The sequence below is a fragment of the Cricetulus griseus genome, chromosome 4, assembly GCF_003668045.3.
Source record: "Cricetulus griseus strain 17A/GY chromosome 4, alternate assembly CriGri-PICRH-1.0, whole genome shotgun sequence".
In the NCBI taxonomy this organism is placed as follows: Eukaryota; Metazoa; Chordata; class Mammalia; order Rodentia; family Cricetidae; genus Cricetulus; species Cricetulus griseus.
In genome coordinates, this window is record NC_048597.1 from 144,880,019 (window position 1) to 144,892,011 (window position 11,993).

Here is an 11,993-nt window from a genome sequence, read left to right on the forward strand (position 1 = left end):
GTGAGGGTGGAGAAAATAACTCTATTCTGTTTGCCATTGGGCAACTGTCAGGGAAGAGGTGATATGTGGGTAAAGACCCGAGAGAACCATAGGAATAAATGAAGAAGGAATAAATGGAGAAGGAATGTGTTAGGAAAAAGAAACTTGGGAAAGATAAGCTGAGGTGGTGGTGTGCTACGGTATTCGGGAGCAGCTAGAGTCTTGTGTGATGTAGAGGAAGGGAGGAAGGGAGGAGGGGAGCCAGGGAGAATATGGGATGGCCAGTGGGCTAAGGACTTTAGGTTCTGTTATAAGATGTTAAATGGGGCAGGAGAGATGGCTCAGCGGTTAAGAGCACTGACTACTTTCCAGAAGACCCAGGTTCAATTCCCAGCACCCACGTGGCCATGCACAACTGTCTGTAACTCCAGTTCCAGGGAATCCAATACACTTACATACATGCAGGCAAAACAACAATGCACACTAAAAGAGAGAGAGAGAGAGAGAGAGAGAGAGAGAGAGAGAGAGAGAGAGAGAGAGAGAGAGAGAGAGTCAAGGAAAGTAAGAGGTAAGACCTCCCCACACCCCAGTTCCACCCCCAGTTAATAAAAAAGAAGAGAGTTTAGAAATAAGATGCTAAATGGGATTGACCCTCAGTGTTGCCTGTCAGGAGAATAGACCTTGGGAAGGTAAGGGTTTTGAAAGAGGAGCATGGGCTGCCTCAGCCACCCATATTGGTTCCAGGTACTGGTAGCTGGATTTAGGCTACAACAAGACCATGGACTCTCCAATCCTGGGAATCTGGATTTTCAAAGTAGGAGCACCCTGTGATCTAGGCAATTTGGGAGACATTTCTGAGCTGGCTTCATCACCGGAGGGTGCTGGTAGAATGAGATCATGGTGTAGAACCATGACGCACAGCCAGAGAGGGAGGGGCAGGAAGATGCTTAAGGAACCAGAAAGTCTGGTCTGGTGCCAGCATTGCCTCTCTTGGCTTTGTTTCTACATAGTGACAAGGTTAGAATATTGACCTCCTGGGAGAACAGCAAGGAACAAGTGATGCTAGTCTGTGGATAAAGGTGTCTGATAAACTAGACTCTGAGACTGGACTTATAGGAATCATGGCATTATCACCATTACGAAAAGACACCGACACGGAGGGACTCAAGGCTCAGAGCTTCCTTGACTCTAGACCCTGGAAGGGTGGCTGAGGTTCCACTGCCTGCTTTTAGTTAATGGGATAGAAGTGTGTCAGCACTGAGGGCTCTGGAAGGCAGCTCGGAGAGACAGCTGCAAGGAGAAACTCCCTCCTAGCAGCTTCACCAGCCCTCCTCCTCCCTCCCTCTCTGGACTAGTTTCTTCCATGACTCACTTTCACAGTTAAGCCTCATGGAGATGGCACCTAAGCCCCAATTCCAGTCCCAAATCCTATGGGCTTTGGCTTCCTAAACCCAGGAGACATTTTAATCTTGAGATTGCATCACTTGTTCACAGAGGATCCTAAGGGACAGGGTGACATCTCTCCCCAAGGAACTGTCTCTCCCTATCTGCCTGTGGCTGCTGACTGCATCCACCTTTCAAATGTCCAAACTCAGCAGCCTCAGTTCTCTTCTCTCAGCTGCTTTGCTTTACTATTTATTAACCCTAAGCTCTTGTAATTGCCCCTTTCTTATGCCCTTTATGCACCTTTCCTGGATTTCTGTAACCCTACTCCAGAACTTTGCTTTGAGTAGCTTCTTCCCTTTCTGACTCTCCTGTCCCCAGGCCTTGTGGACAATGATTGTCACCCATCAGCCTTGACTCATGGCTCCAATGCTGTTTGGTGTCATGTCAGTACTGAAGGTCAGCCTCAGCCTATGGAATAGGCTTGTTTCTAACCCTATCAACCAAGGTCTTGTCTTTTTATTTATTTATTTATTTATTTATTTATTTATTTATTTCATGTCCATTCGCTCCAGACTGAGTGGATTACCTGGGAATCCACTGGGAATTAGGAAATATCAGGTAATGAACATGGCTAAAGTTTTCCCTTTTGTGAATCTATGTATAGTGGCCACTGACACTGCTGGGCACTTTGGAGCCACAGACACTGTCCTGAATTCTTTCCCTATGGCAGCACACTCACTAAACCTGTTAAAAAGCAGGGGTCCTGGCTCTGGTTTAGACAAGATGAAGCTGGTATTCAGATGGATTAAGATAACTTAGCCCGAATCCTGGGCTCCCTGTTCACATGTTTGTGCTTCTTGCTTCCCTGGATTCTGTTCCTCTGTTCCATAAGGGAAGTCTTTCCTGGCCCAAACACCTTTGCTAAGGCCCTTCATACACACTTCCCACATATGAGGCTTGCTTCCTGCACACGTCCGTCTTCCTCGCCACTTCTCCAATGTTACTACAAGAATGGTTGGGTCATCTTTGCTCTGCTGAGTCCCACCCAGAGAGGTTAAACATTCCCAATGGCACAGCAGTGGCATCTTCCTGCTAAGTTATTTCCCCAGAGGGGGCTGGACCTGGGCCAGAGCCTGACACCAAACATGCATTCCTGAGTACCTGCAATGGGATCTTGGGGCCTGACCCCAACTTGGCTTCTGTGGGCTACACCAGGACCCTGACAGCCAGGTGGGCTTCCTCATCCTATTCTGCTCATAGCCTTCGGTTCTGCAGACCTCACTTACCGCAACTGACTGGGAACCGACCACACTCCCAGGCCAGCCCAGAGTGCCATCTGCTACTTCATGCAGATCTGTCTATCAGGGTGGCCCTGGGAGGAATTGTCCTCAGGTTTCCCCACCTCATAAAGGTCAGCTCTGGCAGTCTTACCTAGATCCATTCATGTGGTCATACTCCCGCTTGACGTTGACCCTCACTGGTTGGTTGATCCACTCTTGCTGTGGTGGCAGGGGGTTGATTTTGTGGGGCTGCCCGTAGTCAGGACTCCCCGAAGCAGTCATGTCTGCCTTGGGGAGATGGGCTGCCGCTCCGTATGCTGAATCAAAGAGGGACTGGTCGTCACTCACCACCGACAGAGCCTCCTGCAAGCAGGGAGAAGAGACAAACTTCAGTATCACTTTTCACCCAGGGTAACAGAACCCCTACTCTAAGATGTACCAGTGACATGGGGCTGCCCAGTCATGAAGTCGAGGTATCAAGGACAGGCTTACCCCTGCCTAAGTTTAAGGAGTTCATTGTAGGTGACCCTGGAAGACAGGTGTCCAAACAGTGGAAAGGAAGGACCCTAGAAATAGGTGCACTTGTTGAGTGTGCAGGCTAGGAGTCTCGTAAAGGAGAATGGAGATGAGGAAGCTGAATGGATGGCACAGTGTTGGTTCTAGCTTCCAGACAGCAGTGTATTTTTCTAACTGTGTGGTGTAGTCAAGTTGCTGGGGGAGAAGAAAATGAGCATTTATTTCATAAGTGAGGCCATGGAGAGCCACCAGGGAGGTTGTCTAGGTCTGAAGCACACAAGGAAATCAGGGAAGCCAGAACTTCAGCTAGGTCAATTTCAATGTCCTCCTAGGTAAGTGAGAAAAGCCTTTTTGCTGAATTGATAGGTTATTAAATGGGCAATTCTGGTCCAAGTGTTTAGCAAGAACACAATGGGGTGCTTAGCACTGGCTGTTGGGTGCAAGTATGTCCTACAGGATCTTAGTGATGATGGTTCAGCCAAATAATTCAGGAGGAAGCTCAGTTATATAGAAGAGGCAGTCAGTGTAAGGTCTCTGTAAGAGACTGTGGTTTTCCAGTTCACACTGTTTCATCTCCTGATCCAGGTAAGGCTTTTGGTAGTGGGTTGAAAAAAAGCAACATTACTCTTTCCAAAGACTGTGTGCCACTCAAAGCATGGGGATAAGATCCTCCTCCTTTCCCCCAAATCACATCTGGCCACAGGGATCCAAGGTCATGGCCTGGAGTACAACATTGACCAGAGCCAAGTAAGGCACAAACAAAAGCTGATCATGTTCCAGAAGAAATGGTAGCAATCCATAATTATCTCATCATCTACACATTCTATCCCATGCAATCCATTTGTGAAAGACAGAATAATGTATGGCAAATAGTTATAGCAACATCAAGCACAGAGCAATACTCCAGAGGTACTAGCAATGACAACAATTAGTATTCAAATAAAGGCTCTGTTGTATTCTTCTCCTGTGCTGGATTCTGCTCCCTCTCAAATTCACATGTCAAAGCCTTAACCAACCCCCTTAGATTATAACTCTACTTGGGAGTAAGGCCTTTAAGGATCTGATAAAGTTGAAAAGACAATGTGAAGGTGGGCTCTAAACCCAATTGATTCTCTCATTATAAGAGATTTGGACACACGGAGACCCAAAGAATGGCTGTGTGTTGAGGGATGTAGGGAAAATGACTATACGCAAGTCAGAGCAAGAGGCCTCAGAGGAAGCTAGCCCTGCTGAAGCTCCGACCTTGGATTTCCAGTTTTCAGAACTGTGAGCAAATAAATTTATGTTGTTCAAGCCACTCAGCCTGTGGCATGTTGCTATGGCAACCCTGTCTTTACTTAAGGACAATAACAGATGATGAGACCTTTTTAAGCCTTGAGGTCTGTTCACTTTGCCTACATAAATCATATCTCTGCCTGGAATATGTTCTCTAAGACAAAAACCCCTGGTATGTCTGGTTGTCTTTCATTTAGACCTAAAGCATGCTGTTTTCACCTGATGCCCCTGTGTAATGTTCAGGGGAAGGCTGTGGCTCTGGCTACCATTTTGGTTATTAGATCTACTCTTCATTTCAGTTAAGGTTCATGTCCCGAACAAATTTAAACTGTTAGTATATAGCTCCAAGTTGAAAACAAATGTAAAGTTATGGCTTTGCAGAGGGCTGAGCATGAATCTTTGACATGATTTGGGTGTTACCCAAGATTCATCAGTCTCCTTTTTGACAATAAAAGTGCAGCCCAAGCCGCAGCTCTGTTGTAGGAAAAGATGGTATCTAAGCAGGTGTCTGCTGCAGAGAGACAACCTACACCCCTGGTTAATTGCTACTCAGTTTTGGGAATTCCCACAGAATCCTGGAGATCTGGGAAGCAGAAGCAGACATGGGGACGCTGTGTCAAAGAGCGGATGGTCCCTGTCACTATTACCATAAAAAGTGGGGGGAGGTCAAAAGCAGGAAAAGGCAGGATTGCTGAGTCCAAGGGGAAACACAGTGGTTCAACTAGGACACACAGCAAAGAGGTTGCACCAGGGAACAAATGGGGGAGTAAGGCTTAGGAGGCAGAACTTTCAGAGGTTTCTTAAGGAGGTGAGGTGTGTATTAAGAAGACACATATCAACGTATCATGGGGCAGGATGCAAGAGCAGAAAAGATATGAAATCAGAATACATTTTAGAATTAAACTTTTCTTAAAATGTGGCTCCAATTAAAGGTGACTTCAGTCAAGAGGCAATGTCGCAGGATGAGTGAGTGGCCTGATTCATCCTCAAACCCCCCATACTTCTGACCCTTGTATCCAGTCAGGTATATGTGCACAGGTCTGTCTTCCCTCACGGTGCTCTAACCCTCTTCTCTCCCCTGGGCCCCAGTGCCTATTCTCAGGCCAGATTCAATTCCTCCAAATTGAATACAGCCTTTACACAAATATTCTTCCTCCAAGAACTCACTGTATTTCTACCATGGAAAAATCTACGCACAGTCACTTACTTTTCAAGAACTCAGCCTTGCCCTATCTGTCATACCAACTGTGACTCCTCACTACAGCCTCTGCATAGTTCTAGCCACTTTCATTGGGGTCTTTTTTTTTTTAACTCAGTGCAAACTTTCCTGAAAATGTCCTGAGTTTCTGGTGCTTTTAACATGCACAGACACACACACACACACACACACACACACACACACACACACACACAGACAGACACACAGATATACAAGACACACAGATACACATACATCAGATACACATACATACAGATACACATACATACAAATACACAGGACACAGACACACACAGAAGCATGCAGACATACAGATACATAAGACACAGACATACATACACAAACACACAGACACCCAGATACACAGACACCCAGATACATACACAGACACACAGACACCCAGATACACACCCAGACACACGTATGCAAACAAACACACAATTAAACAAACACAGACACACACAAATTCACGGTAATAGATACACACAGAGAGACACTCCACATACACATGTGTGCACACGCAGTTGGGGGACTGATTCTATTTACAATCATTAATAAATAAAGGTCTTTCTTCCCATAACAGTGAGGAGAACAGACTCTGTAGATGAATGAGGCTATGAAGAGAGAGAATAAAGGAAAAAGGTCTGTGTCTTGACTGGCTTTTGGACTGAATCTGAAAATCTGAAAGTTGCCAATAGCAATATAGTAAAACTTTTGGGGAGATGAGGTGCCAAACAAGTTGATTTAGGGCACACGTGAAAAATTACAGTTGTATAGGACATTCTTGCCATGTCTGCCAGGAAACAGCATCCCTTTGTCATTCAAGCCAGAGACCAGGCCCTGAGTGCCCTGCGACTTCCATGAGGCACAGTGGCAGCAAGGAGCCCTCTCCAAACTGCTTTGGAGAGAATTGGTATCAATGATGGAGACAGGAGAGTGGGAGAGTGCAAAGAAAGGGATTGGGGCTGGGTGATGGTAGCTGACCTTTGTGTCACCATTGGCGACTGACAGAAGTCACCATGGGGAATGAGATGTGGAAGCTGGTACCAAGGTGCGCCTGCAGCAAGCAGATGAGAGCCACTGTGCCAAGGGCATTTCCACTCTCCCTTGTATCTCGGCCTCATCAGCAGATGCTGCTGCTGACTGTGTGCTCTAGAAAGCTGTCCACTTGAGCTTTAAAGTTTTAATGTTTAAAGTCAGAACTCTTACTGGTACTTCAAACTCATTATAGGACTAAGCATTGTGCTGTGGTGAGATGCTGGTAACACCTGTCTTTGGTGCAGCAGACTGGATAGAAGAAGAGGATTGATGGGGCAGTTCACCACCATTCTTGGGGAGTACCATTCTTGGGGCAGTTCACCACAACTCTTGGGGAGTTTGCCACCATTCTTGGGGGAGCTCACCACCATCCTTAGGGGGTTTCACCATCATTCTTGGGGCAGTTCACCATTATTCTTGGGGCAATTCACCACCATTGTTGGGGGAGTTTACCACCATTCTTGGGGCAATTCACTACCATTCTTGGGGGGAGCTCACCACCATTCTTGGGGGAGTTCACCACCATTCTTGGGGGAACTCACCACCATTCTTAGGGCAATTCACCATTCCTGGGGGACCTCACCACCATTCTTGGGGCAATTCACCACCATTTTGGGGTGAGCTCACCATCTTTCTTGGGGCAATTCACCACCATTCTTGGGGAGCTCACCACCATTCTTGGGGGAGTTCACCACCTTTCTTGGGGGGAGATAATCCCCATTCTTGCATTTTAATGAGTTTGTTTCTCCTATGGACAGGTTATTCTTGACAAGGCCTGTTGGATCCGTGTTGCTTAAAAAGTGTGTTCCCTACCCTGTGTTATGCAGAGCTCCAAGATTTCTTATCACCCCCAACAGTGGTCCCTAGAAGGAAGCCCCAAACAGGCTCAGGAATTGGTTCCTTAGAAACAACTTTCCACCATATAGTCAGGATGGGCTCCTCCCTCAGCCCCAGAGCTGTAGACCCAGAAGGTGGCACCTGGTCCCTGCCCCAAGCTGTTAAGTGTTCTAGCACATTGGTAACCTGTGGTGCCCCTTCCCCTACAGTTCTTCCAGAGGAACTGCTTGCAGTTGCAGGCTGAGCTCTGAACCAAAGCAGTGGAGTGGCAGGTAACCTGCTTTTGCCCAGAGAAACTTCCTTCCCACAATCCTTGGTTGATCCAGGAAGTCAGCAGATGTATACCACCAAATGACTGATACATATGCCCTGATGAAGATTGTCTTCCTTACCTAGTATGGATAAGGTAAGCTTCCCCTATCACTTATAATAAACCATGTCTTAAATTATAGAAATAAATATAAAAGGCAGACAATTAACAAAGCTCTTACTAATTGGAAAATTATGTTTACATGAAATGTCTAATGTAGCCCTACCAGCAATATAATGAGAGCTATATCTGTTTTCACCTCTTAATTTTTTCCTGGGTGATAAAATGGACATTAAGAGAAGTGAAGTAACTTGTCCATGCTTACAGAAAATGAATACAATGTGGGATTTCAATACAAGCCTTCTGCTTGGGCACAGAAGCACTGCTACTCCCTGGTTCCTTTGTGGGAACTTTTTTTCCTGGTTAGACAACTGGACCTCTGAAAGTGACTTTTGTACCCTCAATCTTTGGAGTCAGAGAGGGTCTAACCACCAATCCAAGTGCCATCAGTTGTTCCTCTCATTCCCAGTGCCATGTCTTTACACTGTAGGAACCTTGTTTTCTCACCTGTAGTGTGGGGATGTCAACAGGCCCTAACCTGGTAGGTTGCAAATGAAAACAAGATTACATGATCTGAGTAATGTTCAATGTTCTTGGAACATCGTAAATATTTACACATTTAGATTAAAGCTAAGATGATGTCCTGACAATGTTTGCGATGGAGATGGTGGGGAGGGACCAGATAGGGCCTGGGCAATGTTTCCTTCTCCCATGTGGGTTTTCTCAAAAGATCAATAGCTCAAGGAGAGGAGAGAACCAAATTTTCTTGATGTCTTTTTTTAAAATGAGGGACAACCTTCCATTTTCTGGTCCTGGACATCAGAGCCCTGGATGTGGCCTTGGGACTGCAGGGTTTGTAACAGTAGCACCTGGATCCAGGCTCAGCCACATCACTGACTCCCCTGGCTTTCCACCTGCAGATCAGGCATTTTGAGAGTTCCAAGCCTCCATGATCATGTGAGACAATTCTTCCAATAAGCCTGTCTATAATCTATCCATCAACCTGCCTCTTCTATTGGCCTGGCTTCTCTGGAAATCCTAATTCAGATGGACAGCTGGCTCCAGAGTGCCAGGCAGAGGTCCTCCCCGGAGAATGCAGAATAAGTCAGGTCTTGGAGATGCTCTCACCTATTCCAGGAAGTGGGTAGTATTTTATATATTCACCTGTGTACTCCCTACATAACCTCAAAATCTCTTCCGTTTTTCTTCAATTATGGTATCTATAACTTATGTTATCCCTCAATGTCCTTCAGTGTGGGGCATTGTGCCCTTACTTGGAGAAGCAATCTCTGACACTTTAAGGTGGGATGAACCTTTCCTTCCCAGGATTCCTGTATTACAACAGCCCCCCTCCACAACTGCTGCCATCCTGTGTCTCCATAGGCACTCCATACCAGACTGCCACAGTCATGAACCGTCACTGGCATGGGCTCCTGATTTTATTTTCTGATTATTATATTTAAGCTCATAGGTGATGTGACAATATTCCACTCAAGTCTCCCCTCCTTTGCCTAGTGTAGCACCTGGTGCCAAGTAGGTACTAAGTAAATGTCTCTGAGTGGATAAGTCAGAGAGACAGTGGACTGATGAATGAGAAATCATTTGACTGGCTTTCATCTAATTTTGCACCCTTTAAATTGTTCCAACTCCATGTAGGAATTAGGATGGGAGTGCCACAAGAGAAGACACATTTTTGTCTTGTTACCAGAGTGGTCTCAGAATCCTGTGCAGGGCCTTGCATGTTGGATATTCAATGTGTGCTTGTTGGATGAATAGACTAGGTAGTAGCTATTTTAGGACAGCTCAGCAGGCCTGTTTGGGATGCAAGCAGCTAAATCTGAGCCTTATGTAACTCCTTGACCACTGGTGGCCATTTTCCAGGTGCTATCTACAATTTATACACTATCATTTACATCCCTTAAAAAGAAAATCTACGTGAGGGAATCAGGTGGTCATTTGGGATAAATTGTGAACCTCTGGCTTGTGGCCTCTTCCCACCTCATCGTTGCTCTCTGGAGCAAAGGACTTGGTCATCTGAAGTTCTACTTTAAAAACAAAGCTTTTTCTCCTTTTTGCCATGTTGGATTTTGTTTCTCTGCTGGCACCTTCCCTGCTGAATAGTTCTCTCTTTCCTTCCCTCCCCTCCCTTCCTCTTCCCCTCCCTCCCTCCCTCCCTCCCTCCTCCCTCCCTCCCTCCCTCCCTCCCTCCCTCCCTCCCTCTTTCTGTCTCTTTCTCTCTCTGCCTCTTTCTCTGGTTTGGGCCCTACCATTTTCCTGTCTCATCTCTCACAGTGATGACCGGTATCTCCCAGAAAACTGTCTGCCTTGGCTCTGGCTGAGACAAAGGAGAAGAAGAAAGCACTGCCCTACAGACCCTGTCACAGATGTTTACAGAACTCTTACTAAGTCTTGCATGGTTAAGAGGCATTGGAAATAAAGACTGGCACTCTGGTTTTTGTTTGTTTGTTTGTTTTTGGTTGTTGTTGTTGTTGTTTGTTTGCTTGCTTTTCTTTTTCTTTTAACTGACATAAAACAAAAGGTCCCATTTCCAAGGTTAAAGATCTAGCAGGTTAGTGATAATTGTTAGACTCTTAAACAAGTATATGCTGGTCGTCTAAACAGAAACTAACTCTTCTGCATTTCCATCCCTCCCTCCAAGTGAAACATGCTGTTCCCTTCTCCATCTCTCCAGCTTGAGTTCAGGCCTCTAGGTGGCTGAGACAAGGCTCTTTAAATAGCTTTACAACCAAGGGAGGTGGTATTGTGGGCCAAGGTAATGGAGATAGCAGTGTTAGCACCTGTTTACACAGCACAGACTCAGTAAATATCAGAAGAAGCCATGCAGGTATCTGATTTACTAATAAAATTTCACTTATTTTGGAATTAGTCACATATATACATGTGTTCATCTATATATATACATACACATATTTGTTCCCCTTACATTCACAAATATATCTTCTAACTTTTGTTTTCTCTAGTTAAGTCACCAGGTGCTGTCCATGTTAGTTGAATGATGGAGGTCATGGTCTAAGTATTGTCATAGGATAAATGATGAGCCAAAAAGTCCATCGCCAAACAGCTTAATTAAAGCAGACATGGAAAAGGCTTTAGAAGGCAAAGAAGATATCCAGAGTGCCTGGAGGTCTCCACACTCTATTCAGGAACATTCCAAAGAAATTGTCATCACACATCATCCTATGAACAGGAGAATTGAAATGAGATTCACAGTTCCCTGTGATAGAAGAGAAATTCCAGATGCCTTTCCCATTTTCACCCTTACTAAGCTGAGTTTTCATTTATAACCAAGGGAAGGGCACAAGACATGGGTCAAAGAGGCAGTGATTTCCCATGGACACATCCCTCTTCTTTCCCTTTGTCCTGTCCTGGATCTCATAAGGATGATTTCAGTGGCTGAAGAACTTTGCTGGAGGTGATAGGGGAAAAGGAATGTCAAATTCCCTGTTGCTACCCATGTTCAGTGGGTCCACAGAGCTGCTCTCAGATCAGCACTCTGCAAAGCTAATCCCTGGCATATCCGTTACTCAGGGTCACCATGGGGGAATGCAGGAGGTATGGCATTTTATTGCATTCTTTGCATAATGACATGAATTTCCTTCTCTTGTCAACCTGAGGGCATGCAAAATGCTGACAACTCTCTTAGGAGCAGAGCTGCCTTCTTGGCTTTGGTAACTGTTCTGCATCAGAGAAATACCAACCTGTAGTGGAACTCTCCAAAGCACAATGAAGTTCCAAGAGGGGGCCCTGCTGTATTCGAGGACAAGCCTTCCTTTCCCTTTCCTCATTAATTACTACCTACCTGCCCACTCCTTGCTCATTATCCCCCCACAAAGGCCCAAAGGGGAAGTGGGATAAGGAAGAAAGTGGGAAACACATGTCAGTCACCCAGGCTAGCAAACCTTAGTTGTATTTTATCCAAAGTAGCCATGTCATTATTTACAGTCGTGTCTTTTCCACTAAGAGCCAGAGTCTTTTTTTCCCTCTCCTTCTCTATTAGCTAGTGTTCTCATTTCTGTAACCAAAATACCTGACAAGAAGCAAATTAAAAGGGAAAGGGCTTATTCTGACTTAG

At 45.5% G+C, this 11,993-nt stretch overlaps 1 protein-coding gene across 1 annotated transcript in view; it reads right to left on the minus strand.

The window, feature by feature from the left end:
* The window catches only part of Fli1 (Fli-1 proto-oncogene, ETS transcription factor), a 53,080-nt gene extending 50,072 nt beyond the window's left edge, over positions 1-3,008 (minus strand). Inside the window, exon 1 of the mRNA XM_035444372.1 lies at positions 2,797-3,008. Coding sequence (XP_035300263.1) covers positions 2,797-2,927 — 131 coding nt within the window. The 5' untranslated portion in view covers positions 2,928-3,008. The remainder of the gene's footprint in view (positions 1-2,796) is intronic.
* Positions 3,009-11,993: the final 8,985 nt, after the last annotated feature.